Source organism: Podarcis vaucheri, assembly GCF_965113315.1.
Source record: "Podarcis vaucheri genome assembly, chromosome: 10".
Taxonomy (NCBI): Eukaryota; Metazoa; Chordata; class Lepidosauria; order Squamata; family Lacertidae; genus Podarcis; species Podarcis vaucheri.
The window spans coordinates 72373718-72394216 of record NC_138748.1 but is presented as its reverse complement, the minus strand read 5'-3'; the positions used below and the strand labels follow the sequence as shown (position 1 = coordinate 72394216).

General features: G+C 48.7%; 1 protein-coding gene across 1 annotated transcript; it reads left to right on the top strand.

The window, feature by feature from the left end:
* Positions 1 to 736: 736 nt before the first annotated feature.
* LOC309541455 (lithostathine-like) lies at positions 737 to 20116 on the top strand. Its single transcript, XM_082239334.1, has 6 exons — positions 737 to 806; positions 2842 to 2920; positions 3638 to 3750; positions 17196 to 17333; positions 17776 to 17887; positions 19537 to 20116. The coding sequence occupies exons 2-6, from the start codon at positions 2854 to 2856 to the stop codon at positions 19614 to 19616; spliced, it is 510 nt and encodes a 169-aa protein (XP_082095460.1). The 5' UTR covers positions 737 to 806; positions 2842 to 2853; the 3' UTR covers positions 19617 to 20116.
* The last annotated feature ends 383 nt before the right edge of the window (positions 20117 to 20499 follow it).

Genomic DNA, 20499 nt, shown 5'->3' with positions numbered 1-20499 from the left:
ACAAAGGTTGTGCATATGAGAATTTCTAGTTTGGAAAAAAGGCAAATAAGAGGTAACAGGATAGAAATTTGTAAAACTATGAATGGTAAAGAGAAAGTGGATAGAAAACAGCTTTTATGCCTCTCTACTAAAACTAGAATGCCTGGTATCAAACAAAACCGAATATTGGAAGACCGAAGGCAGACAAAGGCAAGTGTTGTTGCTGAAGGCACGGCTCATTAATTTTGATTTATTGCCTCTGTTGCTTGCCTGCTACTTCTCGTAACTTGGGAGTCAAGAAATGTCATGTCTTGAATGGTTATGCCATGGGAACATAGACAGAGCCCCAGTGCAAATATCTGGTCAGAGGTCTCAATAGTGAAGTAGAAGAAGAAAACCACCACAAAGCCAGCAACAGCACAAAGTACTGTGTTGTTCCTCCAACACAAGGAACAAGGCAATGACTTCTTGATTCTCGTTATCCCTGGGCTGTGGTGGTTGGGTTGCCAAGGGTTATTAGAAAAAAGGCTATGCAATCAAATAAAATAAATGAATTGAACCCCACCCTTTCTCCCTGGGCTAATGACCTCTTGACACCTTCATTTATCATCTGTCAGGCTCATAAAAAGACACCCAATGGCTCATCACCCAACCCTGTTTGCTTTGTGGTCAGTTGTGTAGGGTTTGTTGGCTTCACCTTTGTCTCCCTACTGCATTGTCCTCTTCCTATAAATATGCCATGGGGTGGACAGCACCTTGCACAGGCTGCAAGAATCGCCCTCGACTCCAGATCAGCCACAGCAAGACAGTAGGAGAGAAGGACGCAGGTGAGACCCATCTACCGGTACCTCTTTGCCTTTGCAACCCTCAAAACAGTCTTGTGTTTCCTGGCAGAGAAACGGTTCGTGAAAACAGGTCAGCAGGGCCACAGACTCTGGGGAGAAAAGGATTCTCCACTGGCCTAGAATGTATTTTACTGGAAGGAAGAGCAAGCCAATAAGGGAATGGGCACCCCTTCTGGGCCAGCAGGAATGGGGCAGGACTGGGAATGTAAGATGGCAGCGATTTCCATTACAGCCTGCATTCCTTGCAAGCAGACTTGTTTCCATTCTGCTGCAGTTCCGTCTCAGTATTTGTCGTACCTCTTGCCGTCCGCTGTTTAGCATCAGCTGTGTAACTATTTATGCAACTTATATCAATGCCGATGTGAAGGAAACATCAAAACAATGTAAAAGGAAAAAAGGGAAACCTCACAAACATTGTTTCATATCGTTTGTGAACGTAAAAAAAAAAATTACTGCGATGTGGACTAATATCGATCACATTTGCTTTACTGGTTGCTGGTCCTGACCACAGACGATCTCAGGAGCTGTAGCAATTTCCAATTCCTTTTCTGTATTGGGCAGAGTTCTCCGGCATCACTGGGCAGGGCTTAGGGGTGGCAAAAAAAAGGTTGAAACACAAAGACTGAATCCCTGCAAGCAGGGGAGGAGGAAGGGGGGCGGTGGGGGCAGTCCGCCCCGGGTGTCACCACTGAGGGAGGTGACAAAATGGCATGCGGCACTCACCAGAGGGCTTGCAGTGCGCCTGAACCACGCATCTCTCCGGGGAGTGACATGGTGGCTTGGGCACCCACAGGCTCCATGCTGCCCCTAACGGTCCGCCCGCTGCCTCCCCCTCAGCTGTAGGGGAGGAGGCAGGCAGCTTCTGATAGGTTTCTATTTACTGCCACTGTGCAGTGCTTGGAGTCACAAGACTCTGTTTACATTCCAGAGACTCCAGGCTGTTGGAAGTCTCACGGGAGACAGATGTTTATATTACTGGTTTCCTGTTCCTTTGTCCCAGTTGCCTCTCTGCTCTCACAGAGAGAGGATGTATTTTTCTTTTCTGTCTGTGTAGTTAGAAAATAAAACTCTTAGCATGTAGCTCATATTTCTCGTCCTTCCACGTGCTGCTGTATACTCTGCGTAATGGGGGAATGTCAAAGGCTCAGGTCGTTAATCAACGTCGGAGGGCTCGACCGGAGGAATAGCTCACCCGAACGCAAGTCTGACAGATTCATCGGAGGCCCCATGGAACATCCTGCCCTGGCTCGCCCAGTCCCATGGGCAGCTGGCCCCACCCCTGTGTGCAGGGCATGAGCACCACCCCAGGTGCCCAATCGGCTTGCTCTGCCACTGCCTGCAAAGGCTTGTATGATCCCACACTGAGCCTGATAACCTCAGTGCGGAGCTAAGGCACAGGGTAAGCCGACCATTTGGGGCTGTTCCACTGGGGAGAAAGACGCATAACTGTGGCTGCTCCCTCTTCTCTGGAAACACAAGAAGTGGTTGTTGTTCCCCAGGTCTCTCTCTGTCCCCTGAAAGGTAGAAAAGAGAGGTAAAAAGGGGAGGAAAGAGGCAGTCCGTATATTAGCAAAAGTGGAAATTAATTTTAGGTGTTCCAGAAACAGAAACCAAACTGGGTGACTTTTCCCAGTAGATGTTCTCTTGTGGAATAAAGTGCCACATTCAGGGGGTGTAAAAGCCTCTTCTTCCAGTTTAGGGTCCTGGTGTTCAAAATGGTATTGCCCACAAAAGCACCTGGAGATTTTTCTTACAAACTGCAACACAGCTAACTTTGCTTTCCGTATGACTTGGAAAATACTGAACCTGTGCTGCAGCAATATTTGATGTTGTCAAAGGAGATGAGATAGTTTGGGTCTTATAAGCAACTTAGCATTACCTGTTTTTTGAATTTTGAATGATCACAAGCTCAAAGCCCCCAAAATACACACACCCAGCGCAGCACAATGGACCCATCGTTTCTGGAAATGCCAGGCCCTTAGCTGGGATGAATGTTGCTGACACTTTCTTTTCCCAGGAGAACCAGAAGATGGGGCAAGTTGTCTACCTTGGACTCTGCCTGTTGGGCTGCCTGATCCTGAACCCTTTGGCAGAAGGTGAGCATTAGTAGAAGGGGAAGAAGTGTTGGTGCTGACCTTGAAAGCCCTAAGCAGGCTTGGTCCAGTATACCTGAAGGAGCATCTCCACCTCCATCGTTCAGCCCAGACACTGAGGTCCAGGTCCGAGGGCCTTCTGGTGGTTCCCTCGCTGCGAGAAGCCAAGTTACAGGGAACCAGGCAGAGGGCCTTCTCAGTGGTGGTGCCCGCCCTGTGGAACGCCCTCCCACCAGATGTTAAAGAGGGAAAAAAACTACCAAACTTTTAGAAGACATCTAAAAGCAGCCCTGTTTAGGGAAGCTTTTAATGTTTAATAGGTTACTGTATTTTAGTGTTTTGTTGGAAGCCGCCCAGAGTGGCTGGGGGGACCCAGGGAGACGGGCGGGGTATAAATAAATTATTATTATTATTATTATTATTATTATTATTATTATTATTATTATTATTATTATTATTATATCACAAATCAGATGTGGAAAAGCCCCTGCTGGAGCTGCATAGACAACACTGTGCTGCAACCATTTTGGCAATAACGTCTGGGTTCCCATAAAGAGGGGTGTGAGCCAGTGGCAGGTCAAGGGGGAAAGCTTAGTATGGAAAGAGCCAGAAGAAACCTCCCGATTCCTAACGCTAGGGCTTCCTCGAGGGGCTCCATCTGTCAAGGAAAGGGTTGGTGGTCTGGGGCATCTATTCCATTCTCAATCCAATTCCTCACAGGTGCCGCCAATCGCACCCAGAGCGCTCGCGCTCACTGCCCTGCAGGAGGTATCTTCTACAGAAAGTACTGCTACCAGTATTTTAGCTCCAGCCGCTCGTGGGATGATGCCGAGGTAAGTTGGGGGAATGAGAAGAAATAAGAAAGTTACTAAGAACTTTACATAGCAAAAGACCAGAAACATACCTTTTGGGAATATTGAATAGTGATATTTCTAGAGAAAATACTAAATTCTTTCTGTGGCAAGAATCCTGGTGGCTAAGTACTGGAAGGGTAACTAGGTACTGACCAAAGAGGAATGGTTATTTAAATTATGTGAATATTTGGAACTGGCCAAATTGACGGACGTAACAAGACTAAAGCCAGTGATTACAGTCAAGAAGGAATGGAAGTGCTTGAATGATTATTTAGAAAGACAAGGTTCTAATGTAAAAATTTGGCTGTGTCTAGAATGACCTCATGAATGTAAAAGGGAAAACATACTGTCAGCGCTGCTTCAAGATCCTAGCTCACAGAGGATCACGCTAGCCAGCGGTCACTTTGTAAAAGTCTTTATTGAGCTACAGTTTCCATTCTCAAGCGGCTGCGTGCAGCTCTACGTCTTATGGGTTAGACCGGCGAAGCTCTGTCTGAGTCCCCGCCTCCTGTACACCAACTTAATATCCTAGCCTTACTCCACCTTTTCCGCCTGACCGTTCTTCTCTGGGTCCCTCTGCCCCCCGTGGTCTCTTCCTTCCGGGACTCTTCTGACGCTGACCCCCCGGACCCTTCTGTCTCCTTGCGGCGGGCTTTAGGACCTGGCTCCCTTTCCGGGCTGCTTACTGTGCCGCCTTCCTGTGCATTTGAACTTGGCGCGTGCGCCCAACCTTCCACTTTCCGCTTGACCTTTCGCTCTCCGATGGAGGTGTGGCCACTCCTGACTCATGTCCTCCCCCCTGCGGCGAGCCGCCGGATCCCGATGCCTGGCGCCCTTCCTCCCCACTGCGCTCTGTTGGGGACGTTGGCCCCGATTTCCAACTGCTGCTCTCTGAACCCCCTTTTGTCCCTTCCTCCTGGGGTGTCCCCCTAAGCTCCCCCCTTGCTCTGCTCACTGGCGCTCCTTTCTGTGAATCTTCCGATTCACTGGAAAGACTCGGAGATCTCGGGTCGTCGTCATTGCTCATCTTTCCTTCGGACTCCTCCCCCTCGCTCTCTGTTTCCTCCCTTGCCCTCGCCTCTGCTCCTGAACCCCTGACATCCATCCCCCCCTCGAAGCCCCCCCTTCCCCCCTCCCCTCCTTCAGGTGTGGGTGCTGGGCGCTCCATTGTCATGGGGGCGAATGCCGGATACAGTTCGCTTCCTGTGGCGGGCATCCAACTGAAGACTTCCGGTTCTTCCTCCCTGTGCTCGTCGATGACGGTCACCTCCTCTTCCATCTCTGTGCCGCCGTGCTCGAACCCAAGATCCTCCCCGAACACGTCCAAGTCAGTCTCTGCGTCGGTCGCTCCCGGATCCGTCGCTCGAGCTGGACCCTCCAGCCACTTCCTGTGCCACTGCTCCTCTGGTCGATCATCCCACCAATACGAGGGTTCTGAGGCCGATCCCGAGGGTGACCCCTCCGGGGAACGCGTGTCCAGTGTCGGTTCCTCGTCCGAGTCGAACCCCCGGAACGTGCTGGCGGAAAGCGTGGGTGTGAAAAGCCAGTCGTCGAAAAACTCGGCTGGCATGGGCCTGTGCGGGAAGAGGGCATGAAACTCGTCTTTGAGCAGAGGTTCCTCCAAAGCGTAGCCTGGTACCCAGCTTTTGGCACTGGCTGAAGTGCCCTCTCTGGCGAGAAGGTATTCTACTCCCTCTTCCCCCCATCTAGAGTCCAAAATCTCTGTGACCTCGTTGATGGGCTCCTCCTGTGTCACTCCCGCCTGCTCGCTCCCCTCCCGGAGCGGACTCGCTGCCTTTCCTGGCTCCTGAAATCTGTGAGGCGCCTTGTAGGGAGTGAGCACCGATCTGTGGAACACTGGATGCATTCTGGATCCCTCCGGAAGTGTCAGCCGGAAGGCCACCGGGTTGACCTGTGCCTCGACTTGGTAGGGTCCCAGCTGTTTATGTCCTAGTTTCTTCTTCGCTAACGACCTGGCCGGCACTGCGTGGGCTGCCAACCATACCCAGTCGCCCACGCGGATCTCTTCGCCAACCCTCCTGTGTTTATCCGCTTGCGCCTTGTATGCGTGCTTAGCCAGCTCCAGGTGCTGCCGAAGCTGATCGTGGACCTCCTGCAACTCCGACGCGAACGCGTCTGCTGTCTGCGGCTCCCCCTCTCCCATTCTTTCCAGTCCCGGGAAGGTTCTGGGGTGTCTTCTGTTGTTGGCGAAGAACGGCGTCACCCCCGTGGAGACGTGCTTCGTGTTGTTGTAGGCGAACTCGGCGAGAGGCAGGTAATCCACCCACGTCGCGGGCTGTTGATTTGCATAACACCTCAGATACTGCTGCATGATGGCATTGACCCGCTCCGCTTGTCCGTTGGTCTGCGGGTGTCTCGCCGACGCCAGGTTAATCTTGACGTTCAGGAAGCCCATCAGCTTCTGCCAGAAGTTCGAGATGAACTGTCGCCCCCGGTCGGACAGAATAGACCGCGGCAGACCGTGGACCTTGAACACGTGATCTATGAACAGTTTGGCCGTTTGTTCCGCCGTGGCCACCTTCGCACACGGAATGAAATGTGCCATCTTGGAGAACAAGTCCACCACTACTAGCACAGCCGTTTTGCCCCTCGAGCTGGGCAGATCCGTGACGAAGTCCAGGGCGACTCTCTCCCATGGTTCGAACGGAGTTTGCAGCGGTTCCAGCAGTCCGGCCGGCGGTCTTTGCACTGGTTTGGCCCTCTGGCAGGTGTCGCACCTCGCCACGTAGTCCGCGACTTCCCCCCTCATTCCGGGCCACCAGAAGTCTCTGGCGACTAATTCCACCATCTTCTCCTTGCCAAAGTGCCTGGCAGTGGGCGTGTCGTGCAGCTGCTGCAGTACCTTGGCGCGAAGTTCGTCTCCCGGCACGTAGATGGCCCCTTTACGGATGAGCAAGCCATCTCGCACTTGGAACTCGTCGGTTGCAGCCGTACCCCTGTGCACCTCTGCCATCTTTGCTTGCGCGAAGGAGTCATCCTGCAACGCTCGTCGCACCGCATCCAGGTTAACTGTCGCCGAAGCGCACGCCCACACGGTCGGTGCGAAGATGTGCATGGCGGCCGCTGGCGCCGCCTCCTCTAGATACTGTGGTTTACGGGATAGGGCATCCGCCATGACGTTGGTGTCTCCTGGGACATACTCTATTCGGAAGTCGAAGTCCGCAAAGAACTCAGCCCAACGTATCTGCCTCTGGTTCAGGAACTGCGCCGTGCGCCAGTGCTCTAGATTCTTGTGGTCCATGCAGACCTGCACCGTGTGCTTGGCGCCGATCAGGAAGTGCCTCCACGCCTTGAATGCTGCATGAATGGCCAGCAACTCCCTGTCCCAGATGGTGTAGTTCTGTTCAGACTTGCTGAGCTTCCTGGAGTAGAACGCTGCCGGCCTCCAAGCCCCCTGCGGGTCTTTCTGCAGCAGGACAGCTCCCACGGCCCTGTCAGACGCGTCCGTCTCCACCCTCATCGGCCTGCTGGGGTCGACATGCAGCAGCTGCTCTTCCGACGCGAAGAGACGCTTGAGTGCCTGAAAGGACCGCTCCGCCTGTTCCGTCCAGATGAATTTCTTCTTCTTGGAACTGAGCGTGTCTGTAATGGCCGCCGTTTGCATAGCAAACCCCCTGATAAACTTGCGGTAGAAGTTCGCAAAGCCGACAAACCGCTGGACCTCCTTCCGGTTGCGCGGGCTTTTCCAATCCAACACCGAGCGAACCTTGGCGCTGTCCATGGCGAGCCCCTTGTCTGACAACTTGTAGCTCAGGAAATCCACCTCCGTCACGTCGAACTGGCACTTTTCCAGCTTGGCGTACAGCCTATGCTGCTTTAGCCTGCTCAGCACTTCCTTGACGTCGCTGTCATGATCCTGCTGGGACTCAGAAAATATCAGGATGTCATCTAAGAAGCAGACACACGTCTTGTAGAGGAGCCCCGCTAACACGTGATGCATGAAAGCTTGAAAACAGTGGGCGCCATTTTGTAGTCCAAAAGGCATAACTCTGTATTCGTAGGTGCCTAGGGGCATGAACATGGCCGTCTTCCACTCATCTCCTTCCCGCATGCTAATGAGGTTGTACGCCCCTCGCAGGTCCAACTTGGTGAACACGCGGCCCTTGCGTACCGTCGCAAGGAGGTCGTCGATCCTGGGCATGGGGAAGTCCGATGGCTTGGTCATGCTGTTTAAGGTCCGATAGTCCACAACGAGCCTTTTCTGGGGCGTGTCCCGCTTCTTAACAAAGAATACAGGACTCCCCCCCGCTGCCTTGGACTCCCGGATGAAACCGCGCTCCAAATTATGCTCTATGAATTCTTTGAGTTCCTGTAGTTCGTCCTCAGACATGGAATACAGCTTCCCTTTTGGTAGCGCCGCCCCTGGCAGTAGGTCAATTTTGCAGTCATATGGTCTGTGAGGTGGAAGCCTGTCCGCCTCCTTCTCGCAGAAAACCTCCAAAAATCCAGCGTATTTGTGGGGGATTGCTTGCAGCGTCCCCAGCTGCAGCTGTGTCTCTTCCTCTTCTCCCTCCTGCCGGGGCAGAATGCAGTGTTCAGCGCAATATGATGAGCCGAAGACCAGCTGCCGCTGGTACCAAGCCAACGTCGGACTGTGTCTGTCCAGCCAACTCATGCCCAAGACAATAGGCGTGTCCGACAGTCTGGTGACATTAAAACTGATGACTTCCCTGTGATTTCCAAGTCGCATCACCATTGGTGGCGTTTGCTTCACCACCTGCCCCCCTAGCAGCTCCCTGCCATCCACTGTGACGACCTGCAGGGGCAGCGTGGCAGGCAGCAGCTGTATAGCGTGCTTATCAACAAAGTCCTGCCCTATAAAGTCGGCATTGCTTCCTGAGTCAACGGTGATTGGCACGTCCAGAATGAGGCCATTGGGTAGCTGGAGCGATGCAGTGAGCTGCACTACCGGTTTGGGTGGGAGGGGATCCATGGGCTGCAAAATCTCTGGGGACTGCTTCACTGACTTGTCTGGCTGGGCCCCAGTGCCTCTCTCTCCAGCCAGACTCCGTCGTTTCCCTGCTGTGATTCTCCGTGCTGAGGAGCTGCAGTCACTGTTGCAGAGGCTGCATTGAGCTTGTGGATCCTCTGGGGACACTCTTTCGCCATATGCTGCGGACTTTCGCAGATGTAACACTTCCGGTTCCCTCTAGGAGGCTTCGCTTTGACTGCTCCTGGTGCTAGGGCTCTGGTTGCTGACTGAGCCCTGGCACCGCCAACCTCCATAGGTTCCGCTCCCCCTCCTGGCGGAGGTGTGGATTGCGCACGCGCAGCTTCCCTGGGAACGAAGGAGAACCCCCTCGCTGTTTCGCGCCCTCCACGCCCTTCGTCCCTGCTCCATGGACGTTCCTCCAGCCGCACCCCAACAGCCAGCGCCCTCTGAACGATCTCCTGCGTGGTCCGGGGTCTCTCCCCCCTTGCAATTTCGTCCTTAACCGCGCTGTTCAATCCTTCCCAAAACAGGTCTCTGACTGGAGCCGAATCTCTGTCCCATTCCAGGGCACTGACCAATGCAAAAAAGCGGGCGTGGTACTGTCTTACACTGGCCCTCCCTTGCTTCAGCCCATGCACCTCTTTCCGGGCAAGATCCACGTCTATGCTTGATAAAAAACACCCATCCATCGCTTTAATAAAGGCATCCGCATTTTGGAGTGCTGGATCCTTATCCCTCCACAAATTGCGCAGCCACGCTTTAGCATCTCCATGCAAATGGGACATGATGAATCCCACCTTCTCTTCCTCATCTCTAAAGTCTTTGTTCAGCAGTTGCAGTGCACACTTTACATCTGCTCTAAAGTTGGGGTACTGTGGCAAATTCCCATCGAAGTGAGAGACCAGACCGCCTGTTCGTCTCCCCAACCCAATCCCCTCCGGTTTGGGTGTCAGTTGCCCTTGCTTCGTAAGCATTTCCAACCTGACCTGGAGATCCCTGTAGGCGGCAGCTGCGTCCTCCTCTCTCTTCCTGGATGCAAGCGCCTCGGCATTCAGTCGTGTCACTGCTTCTCTGAGTTCCGCTATCTGCTGTTCGGCCGTCATATTGCCTGCCGTTCGTGAGCTCGCAAGTAGGCACCCACTTTCTCTCCTCTCCGCGAGACCGTAGATGCCCACAATTTATGAGACAGAGCTTACTGTCAGTGCTGCTTCAAGATCCTAGCTCACAGAGGATCACGCTAGCCAGCGGTCACTTTGTAAAAGTCTTTATTGAGCTACAGTTTCCATTCTCAAGCGGCTGCGTGCAGCTCTACGTCTTATGGGTTAGACCGGCGAAGCTCTGTCTGAGTCCCCGCCTCCTGTACACCAACTTAATATCCTAGCCTTACTCCACCTTTTCCGCCTGACCGTTCTTCTCTGGGTCCCTCTGCCCCCCGTGGTCTCTTCCTTCCGGGACTCTTCTGACGCTGACCCCCCGGACCCTTCTGTCTCCTTGCGGCGGGCTTTAGGACCTGGCTCCCTTTCCGGGCTGCTTACTGTGCCGCCTTCCTGTGCATTTGAACTTGGCGCGCGCGCCCAACCTTCCACTTTCCGCTTGACCGTTGCTTCGCTCTCCGATGGAGGTGTGGCCACTCCTGACTCATGTCCTCCCCCCTGCGGCGAGCCGCCGGATCCCGATGCCTGGCGCCCTTCCTCCCCACTGCGCTCTGTTGGGGATGTTGGCCCCGATTTCCAACTGCTGCTCTCTGAACCCCCTTTTGTCCCTTCCTCCTGGGGTGTCCCCCTAAGCTCCCCCCTTGTTCTGGTCACTGGCGCTCCTTTCTGTGAATCTTCCGATTCACTGGAAAGACTCGGAGATCTCGGGTCGTCGTCATCGCTCATCTTTCCTTCGGACTCCTCCCCCTCACTCTCTGTTTCCTCCCTTGCCCTCGCCTCTGCTCCTGAACCCCTGACACATACATATATGCATATCTATATATTAAGATGAAATAATACTGAAATACTGATAAAATATTAAATGTGAAAGGAAATGTTGTGAGAGTGATGGAAGTCTATTACTACTATTATTTTGTAAAATAGTGTTTATTGTATTGAAATATTATACTTTTTTTAAAAAAAATATTTATTAATATTTTCAAAATATTACAAAATAGAGAAAGAAAAAAGAAAAATGCGAAATAAAAATAGTTAAAAACAATTCAGTCTTTCAATCACTTATCTTTCATTTGCTTATTTCCCGGACCTCCTCATGCCTCCCTTTTCTGTATTCCAGTTCAGTTTGTTAGTTCAGCAAATCCCTCCCCTCTTTGTTTACCCTAGTCTTCAATCTTAGAGTATTGTAACATTAGATTTTTGCCTAATAATAGTCCATTTTTTCATATTCCCTTATAACATTACAGCTGAAAACCACTTAGTTTCTATCCAACATCATTCTAACATTCATTAATTTTACAATATTTCTGTAAATAGTCTTTGAACTTTTTCCAATCTTCTTCCACCGACTCTTCTCCCTGGTCTCGGATTCTGCCAGTCATTTCTGCCAGTTCCATGTAGTCTATCACCTTCATCTGCCATTCTTCCAAAGTGGGTAGATCTTGTGTCTTCCAATACTTTGCAATAAGTATTCTTGCTGGCATACATAAAGAAAGTTCTATCCTTCTTTGGCACCAACTGGCCAACTATGCCCAGGAGAAAGGCCTCTGGTTTCTTCAAGAAGGTATATTTAAATACCTTTTTCAATTCATTATAGATCATCTCCCAGAAAGCCTTAATCCTTGGGCACGTCCACCAAAGATGAAAGAATGTACCTTCAGTTTCTTTACATTTCCAGCATTAATTATTGGGCAAATGATAGATTTTTGCAAGCTTGACTGGGGTCATGTACCACCTGTATATCATTTTCATAATATTCTCTCTTAGGGCATTACATGCCATAAATTTCATACCTGTGGTCCACAACTGTTCCCAGTCAGCAAACATAATGTTATGTCCAACATCTTGTGCCCATTTAATCATAGCAGATTTCACCGTTTCATCCTGAGTATTCCATTTCAACAGCAAGTTGAATCTTTGACAAAATCTTAGTTTTGGGTTCTAATAGTTCTGTTTCTAGTTTTTATTTTTCCACCTGGAAGCCAATTTTCTTATCCAAATTGTATGCCTCCATTATCTGATAATAATGAAGCCAGTCTTGCACTTTGTCTTTTAATTTCTCAAAACTCTGCAATTTCAATTTGTCTCCTTCTTGTTCCAAAATTTCCCAATATTTCGGCCATTTGGCCTCCATATTGAGCTTTTTCTGAGCCTTTGCTTCCATCGGTGACAACCACCTTGGGGTTTTGTTTTCAAATAAGTCCTTATATCTTATCCAGACATTTAACAATGCTTTCCTAACAATATGGCTTTTAAATGCTTTATGTGCTTTAACCTTGTCGTACCATAAGTATGCATGCCACCCAAAAACATTATTGAAACCTTCTAAATCCAAAATGTCTGTGTTCTCAAGAAGCAGCCATTCTTTCAACCAGCAGAATGCTGCTGATTCATAATAAAGGTTGAGGTCAGGCAGGGCAAATCCACCTCTGTCCTTTGCATCAGTTAATATTTTAAATTTTATTCTGGGCTTCTTGCCCTGCCAGACAAATCTAGAAATATCTCTCTGCCACTTCTTGAAAGAGTCCATTTTGTCCAAGATTTGCAGTGATTGAAACAGAAATAACATTCTTGGCAATACATTCATCTTTATAGCAGCAATTCGACCTAACAAGGAAAGCTTCAAGTTTCTCCCTTTCTCTATCTTAAATTCCTCTGTCACCACATTGTTAACTATTAGTTTAGCCTTTTGTTCTGAGTAAATTGCACTTATACCATTTTCAAACCCTTGACCAACCCCCATCCTCTGAAGATTTTTCTTCATGAAACTCCAAGAAATATTATCAAAGGCTTTCTCCGCATCTACAAAAATTAAAACAGCTTTAGTATTAATATTCACTTGCAACATCTCCAAAATGTTGATTATATTCCTCGTGTTGTCAGGCAAGTGTCTACCCGGGAGAAAGCCAGCTTGGTCTTTATATGTCTCCTCCACTAATACTTTTTTTAACCTTTTAGCCAAAATATTTGCAAAAAAATTATAATCCACATTAAGCAGGGATATGGGGCGGTAGTTCTTGAGTTGTGTCTTTTCAGACTCATTTTTTGGTATTAGTGTAATATAAGCTTCCTTACACGACTCTGGCGCTTTTTCCCCCTCCAAAATTTCATTGCAGACCTCCTTTAGTGGTTGAATTATCCAATCCTTCAAGGACCTATAATATTTTGAGGTTAAGCCATCAGGCCCTGGAGATTTGCCCAACTGCATGTTCTGGATGGCACCTTCCACCTCCTGTTCTGTTATTTTGTAATTCAACATTAACTTATTTTCTTGAGAGATTTTTTGAATTCCATTTGTTTTTAAAAATTGGTCTAAATCACACTCTTTCTGTGGCCCTTGTGTATATAACTGTTTAAAGTACCTCTGGAAGCATTTTCTAATTTCCACTGGATTCTGGATGTTCTTTCCTTCCACTTCCAAGTTGGTAATGGTGTTAAATTTTTGTCTTTTTTTCATTTGCCAAGCTAACAATTTTCCCCATTTATTGGCCGATTCAAATGTCCTTTGTCTCATCTGTTTAATTCTCCATTCTATTTCCTGATTCATCATCTTCATATATTGAACTTGGTATAACTTTATTTCTCTCAGAATCTCTTGTGACTTTGGTTTCGCTCTCAGTTTCTTCTCACCCTCTTTTATTTTTTCCAAAAGTTTATCTTTTTTCTCATTTTGAATTCTCTTCTTTATTGCATTCTGTTGAATGCGAAACCCCCTCATAACTGCTTTACTTGCGTCCCAGATTACTTTTTTTTCTATGGTAGTGTTCATATTTATCTCAAAATAGTCTCTCAAGGTTTTTTGGGCCTTCTTGGTAACTTCTTGACAAGGTGTCATTCATCCTCCATCTGAAGGAACCGGCAGGTGTTAATTTCATCTCCATTTTCACAGCATTATGGTCGGAGCAAGTTTTAGGGCAAATATCCACTTTTCGAGTCTTAGGTGCCAGTCCTCTAGTTATCCAGATTTGGTCAATTCTTGTCCATGTCATTTTGGCTTCAGAGAAGAAGGTCCCCTCTCTGCCCAAGGGATTCTTTATTCTCCATATGTCAATCAAGTCCATATTGTCAGTCATCTCAAAAAAGGTTTTTGGTAGTCTGCCATCTTTGGTAACTACCTGTCTCTGTGACTTGTCCATATTTGTAGATACCACTCCATTCATATCTCCCATCATAATAATGTTGTAATCCATATAGTCTAACAATGTCTCATGCAACTTCTTAAAAAATTCAGATTTCCCCTCATTTGGTGCATATACTCCTACTATCAAGAATTTTTCTCCTTGTGTTCGGATTTCAATTGCCACATATCTTCCTTGGTCATCTATTAAAATAAATTTCGGTGATAGGCTCTCTTTCGCGTAAATTACTACTCCTCTCTTTTTAACCTTGTCCGATGAAATAAATTCTTGGCCCAATCTTTTATTAATCAGTACTTTCCTATGAAGCCTTATCACATGTGTTTCCTGCAAGCAAATCAAGTCCAATTGTTCCTTTTTCAATAAATGAAAGACTTTTTTCCTTTTCTCCGGGGAGTTAAATCCATGAATATTCCAACTTAATAGTTGCAGGGACATGGTGTATTTATTTTACTTTTCCTCCAATTGCGCCAAGTAATTGTTCTTGTTCTGCCGGTGGTATCGCCTTCTCTAACTTGTCCAATCCCAAAGATAGTGGTACTATGTCTTGTATTCCTGTTTTTAATGCTCTTGGCTCTTCTTCAGCTTCTTTTTGCAGGTCTTCTCCATGTTCTTTCAGAAATTTTTCTTTATCTTCCACTGATCTTATTTTGAACCTTTTCACTTTAAAGGTAAAAGATAGGCCTTGGGGAAATTCCCACCTGAAGATGGTTCTATTTCCTCTTAGCAGGGCCACTAGATCTCCATAGTTGGACCTAAGATCCAAAAGATGTTTAGGGATGTCCTTAAATATCTCCACTCTTGATTCACCTATTTCCAAGGTCTTCTGGAAGTGCAGACTTAATATTCTGTCTCTCTCCTCTCTTGATCGGAGGGTAATCAAACAGTCTCTCACCCTGTTCTTTCTCCCCCCCCCCTTCCAAGTCTGAAAGCACTTACTATCTTAAAATCTAACTTGTCTGAGTCTAAATTCCAAAAGTCTGCGAATTCCTGCGTAAGAAAATCAATCAAACTGTCTTTCTCAAGTTCAGGTACAGCCCCGATCCTTAGATTTATCTGTTTTTCTTTTAATTCAATCATAGACAGCAATGACTTGTGGTCCTCAAGCTGTCTACAAATCGGTGGTATCTTTTCCTCTACAACCAATGCTTTTTCCTTGGCTTCTTCAGCTGTTTTTCGATTCAAAGTAGATTCCTGCAGCAGTTTCTCAATAGATTCTGTATTTGAGTTCACCTTCTGCCCCAAGTTATTGATGCTTGACGTGTTTTGATCAATTGTAGTTGTCACTTCAGCAACTTATTTGCTTAATTTTTCCAAAGATTCAAAAATTTTATCTAGTGCTGAAGCTAGACCCCCTTCAGATGCCATTCCTTTCGGTGTCACCTGGGCTGGATCTTCCCCTGGTGGGGCAGGGAGGCCGGATGCTGACGGTCTACGCTGCTGCATTCTAATTTTACCCGATCTTGTTGTTTTTTCCTGAGTCGAGTCTGCCATAACACTTTATCTAAGGATCAAGGTCAATCCCACAGTTACTTGTTTTGTAGTGGAAAATTCCCCTTGGCCAGTTTAAAGTGGAAAATTCCCTGGCCAATTGTGGCAATTTCAAAGTTTCTCTAGGGGGACACAGTAGCAGTCCAGACTTGGAACAATAAAGTAGCTTTTCCAACTTTCAGAAATCCCCCCGTTAACCAAAAAAAAGCAACAGTTTCAGGTCCGGAGAGACCCTTCAGAGCCAAAGTATCTCTCTTACAAAGTTAGCTGTCAAGTAGTTGCATTATCCTTTAACGAAATATTATACTTTTCTTTATTCTTTTACTGTCTACTTTTCTTTGCATTTCTCCCCTTTTTCTTCTTTACAGTGGTGCCTCGCAAGACGAAATTAATTCGTTCCGCAAGTTTTTTCTTCTTGCGAGTTTTTCGTCTTGCGAAGCACGGTTTCCCATCGGAATGCATTGAAAATCAATTAATGCGTTCCTATGGAGACCGCCTTCAGACCAGGTCCAGGGACAGTCTGTCCCCAGACCTCTTCTGAAGGCTGGCGGGGGGAGAAGGACTTTTCTCCCCACCGCCAGCCTTCAGAACAGCCTTCTGAAGGCTGGCGGTGGGAAGAAAAGCCCTTCTCCCGCCGCCAGCCTTCAGAAGAGTTCCCGGAGGGCTGCCTAGGCTGCGGATAGCAGCCTGCTGCCCGGTGCGAGGCAGACATTCGCAGCTTGGGGAGCCCTACAGGACTTCCCCGCAGGGCTCTCCAAGCTGCGGATAGGGGTAGCAGGCTGCTATCCGCAAGCTGCGGATAGGGGCAGCAGGCTGCTATCTGCAGCTTGCAGAGCCCTGCGGGGAAGTCCTGCAGGGCTCCCCAAGCTGCGAATGTCTGCCCCGCGCGAGGGGCGCTCTGCTTAAGAGCGCCCCTTGCGCGGGGCAGCATGCTGCTATCCGCAGCCTAGGCAGCCCTCCGGGAACTCTTCTGAAGGCTGGCGGGGGAGAAGGGCTTTTCTTCCCACCGCCAGCCTTCAGAACAGCCTTCTGAATGTTGGCGGTGGGGAGGAAAACCTTCCTCCCACCGCAAGTCTTCAAAACAGGTCCGGGAACAGAGGAGAAGCGCTGCGCGCCTTCCCCTCTGTTCCCGGATCTGTCCTGAAGGCTTGCGGTGGGAGGAGGGCTTTCCTCCCCACCGCCAACATTCAGAATGCTGTTCTGAATGTTGGCGGTGGGGAGGAAAAACCCTCCTCCCACGCAAGTCCCGGGAACAGAGGCGAAGCGCTGCGCGCCTTCTCCTCTGTTCCCGGACCTCCCACCACAAGCCTTCAGGACAGGTCTGGGAACAGAGGAGAAGTTGCGCTGCACTTCCCCGCTGTCCCAGGAGATTTCCCTATGGGCTTTCGTCTTGCGAAGCAAGCCCATAGGGAAATTCGTCTTGCGAAGCCTCTAAAAATCGGAAAACCCTTTCGTCTTGCGGGTTTTTCGTTTAGCGAGGCATTCGTCTTGCGGGGTACCACTGTATTTTCCCCCCCCTTTATATTGTTCTTTATGCATGGTTTGGTATTGATGTATTTACTTTCCAATAATAAAAAAGGAGTTGTGAAAACAGAGAGAGAGAGAGAGAGAGAGAGAAGAGCAAGGGCCGACTCCTTGGGAATCCTGGCTCTGGGCAGCATCTCACTGGTTTCCCCTTTCTTCACTTTGCAGGTCAGCTGCCAGATGAGACATGGGTTCCAGCTGGCCTCCATTCTTTCTGCAAGGGAAGCAAATGTGGTTTACAGTTACCTGCGAAAATATGGCCCTAGCAACGTCTGGATCGGCCTGGCAGCTGACCGTCGTACCTCGGTAGGTGCCTTTAGGACTCTCTGAAGATGCTGACTGTACGAGATCCTCAGCTTCCTTGAGGTCCTTCAGATGTAGCTCACCGGCTCTCACTTCCCTCTGAAACCACTTTCTTCCTCAAATGTCAAATCCCATTTGGAGACGGGATTATTTCTCAGAGTGGCTCTGTGGGAGGTTCTGAAACTCCAGCTCCAGATCCTCATTGCCTTTCCTCCTTCCCAACTCTCATTGCGCAATCTATAAAGTCATAGATTATGTCCAACACCGTACTAATTGTCAGTCCCCTTTCACTTTTATGGCTCCAGCCGCTGGAGACTCAAACCAACCCCTTGGCCTTGTCAGTTGCGCTGATTCCTCAGCTGTGTCCTCTCTGGGGATGTGGGGAGCAATGGGCGTGCATTCCCCTTTTATCACAGGACCTTCCTTTCTCCTTCTCTCTCTCCAGAATATGATCTGGGAATGGAGCGATGGATCTGTCTTCTCTCAACCCCTCTGGGACGGTCGGAGAATCAGCAACTCAGTCTCTTCAGATGAATGTGTCTCCATTTCTTATTCAGGTATGCAGGAACAGAGACTGGGGAAGGAAACCCCATTCCATTCAAGGAATGGAGGGGAACTAAAACAAAGCCATCCTCAGAAACTCTGAATGTTGCAGTGCAGTTCTCCAACCAAGTCTGTGCAAAAACACATATACTTCCAGTGTGCTTTAAAATGCTAACATCCGCAAAAGTAACATGCAAAAGTTCCTTGTATTGGGGGAAATTGCTTTGCAAAAACACGCCGATTGTTTGAAAATGGCCTTAAAATGCTGATGAATGATCAGGAGGAGCTAAAATATGGTAACCAAACCCACCAAGAATCACAAACTGATGTGGAAATATAGAGAACTCAAGAATGGGAAAATGGGAAACTGACAAAAAACGAAAAGGACAGACTTACTTATTCCTGTGCAGAAAGGACTTGACAAGGAAACTGAGGACAGGGAGAGACGGGGCCCCAGAGAGAGAACTCCACTATTTTCCTCTTTATACTTGGCACTTCGTATCACCTGGGGTGCATTTTTGTTTTTGAACTGTTACCTCCATTGGGGTCGGTGGGCAAAGTCTAGAGTGGTTCTTTGTCCCAGAGTGTTGTTGTTGTTTAGTCGTGTCCGACTCTTCATGACCCCATGGACCAGAGCACGCCAGGCACTTCTGTCTTCCACTGCCTCCCGCAGTTTGGTCAAACTCATGCTGGTAGCTTCGAGAACACTGTCCCACCATCTCGTCCTCTGTCGTCCCCTTCTTCTTGGGCCCTCAATCTTTCCCAACATCAGGGTCTTTTCCAGGGAGTCTTCTCTTCTCATGAGGTGGCCAAAGTATTGGAGCCTCAGCTTCATGATCTGTCCTTCCAGTGAGCACTCAGGGCTGATTTCCTTAAGAATGGAGAGTTTTGATCTTCTTGCAGTCCATGGGACTCTCAAGAGTCTCCTCCAGCACCATAATTCAAAAGCATCAATTCTTCGGCGATCAGCCTTCTTGATGGTCCAGCTCTCACTTCCATACATCATTACCAGGAAAACCGTGGCTTTAACTATACAGACCTTTGTTGGCAAGGTCATGTCTCTGCTTTTTAAGATGCTGTCTAGGTTTGCCATCGCCTTTCTCCCAAGGAGCAGGCGTCTTTTAATTTCGCGGCTGCTGTCACCATCTACAGTGATCATGGAGCCCAAGAAAGTAAAATCTCTCACTGCCTCCATTTCTCCCCCTTCTATTTGCCAGGAGGTGATGGAACCAGTGGCCATGATCTTCGTTGTCCCAGAGTAGGGAACAGGAACTCTGCCCCATTGCAAAGGTGGAACTTAATTTAAATGCAGAATTCAGCTTTTTGATAGGTGGCTTCAGTGAAGTTTCATTCATGCAGGCGTGGGGAATGCTAGAAAACATCTCAACCATCACAAAGATCTCGTAAACCATGGGGAAAGGGTTCTGCATCACACACACACACACACACACACACACACACACACTCTACTGGCAAAAGTAGAATGGCTTGTTCGAAATACTTCTGCTTACGTATTTATCAAATCTCTTCATTGCTTTTCCTCATAATTGTTCCTCTCTCCAAAACAGGGAAGCAAATACTTGATTTACTCAAAAGGAAGTCTTCTTTCTCTCTCAATTTCTGGACACTCCCTAACAATCTCTCTCAACCTTCTGCCCTGCAGGTTCCCAGAAATGGATCCAGCGTTCCTGTACAACTACCTTGCCATATCTTTGCAAATACAAGGCCACTGATTATGCCTGAAATGCCACCCTGGGCCTGAGAGGAACACCCAAAGACCTCCAGCTTCCCGACAGGTCCAAGGCCAGCCCCCTTTCCCACCTGCTCTGTCCACCTGCAGGAAATCTATTCCCTCCCCTCCTCTATTGGCCTGGAGCAGAAAAAACAAGAGGCATTTCCCCAAATAAATCCAATTTGGACTCTTGATTCCACTAAGACCTAGCAAAATCCAAAGCCTGAGGCTGTGAGTAACAGTACACCCCCCCCCCCAAACTGGGAAATTTGCCCCATGAGATATGAAACCTGTCTCACTTTTCTGCAGAGATGAGATGCTTTTGTGGACTGGTTAGCTGAGTAAACAAAGCTTTCCTTGTGCTTTGCAAAGTGATGGGGCCAACTTTGGAACCGCCCTTCCCAGACCACATCATGGAAATGCAAACCTTTGCAAGCTGTCTGCTCTCCCTCTCTCTGGCCAGCTCCCGTCTTCCTCCGTAGTGACAATAAACCGCCTTCTGTGCATGCAATTCTGCGTCCATGTCCTCTGTATTCTTGAAATAGTTGTTTATTGTGACATTCAGATCCCACCTTTCCCCCCTCCAAAGGTCCATGTGGCAGGCATGGTTCTCCCTCAACCCCATTCCATCCTCACTACAGCCCTGTGAGGTAGGCCAAGCTGAAAGATCACGATTGGTCCAAGATCACCCAGCAGGAGCATCATAGCTGTGTGGGGATTCGAAGCCTCATCTCCCAGGTCCTATGAGTGCTAGAGCCAGAATGGCACACAGGCCATGGGGGGGGGGCCGGGTGTTCCAGCCTTAGGATACCAATACAAGAATCTGGGGTCCTGCCTTTGCAACTTCTGTAGGGATCCCCAACCAGCCATCAAAACATTTTAATGTATTCCTTA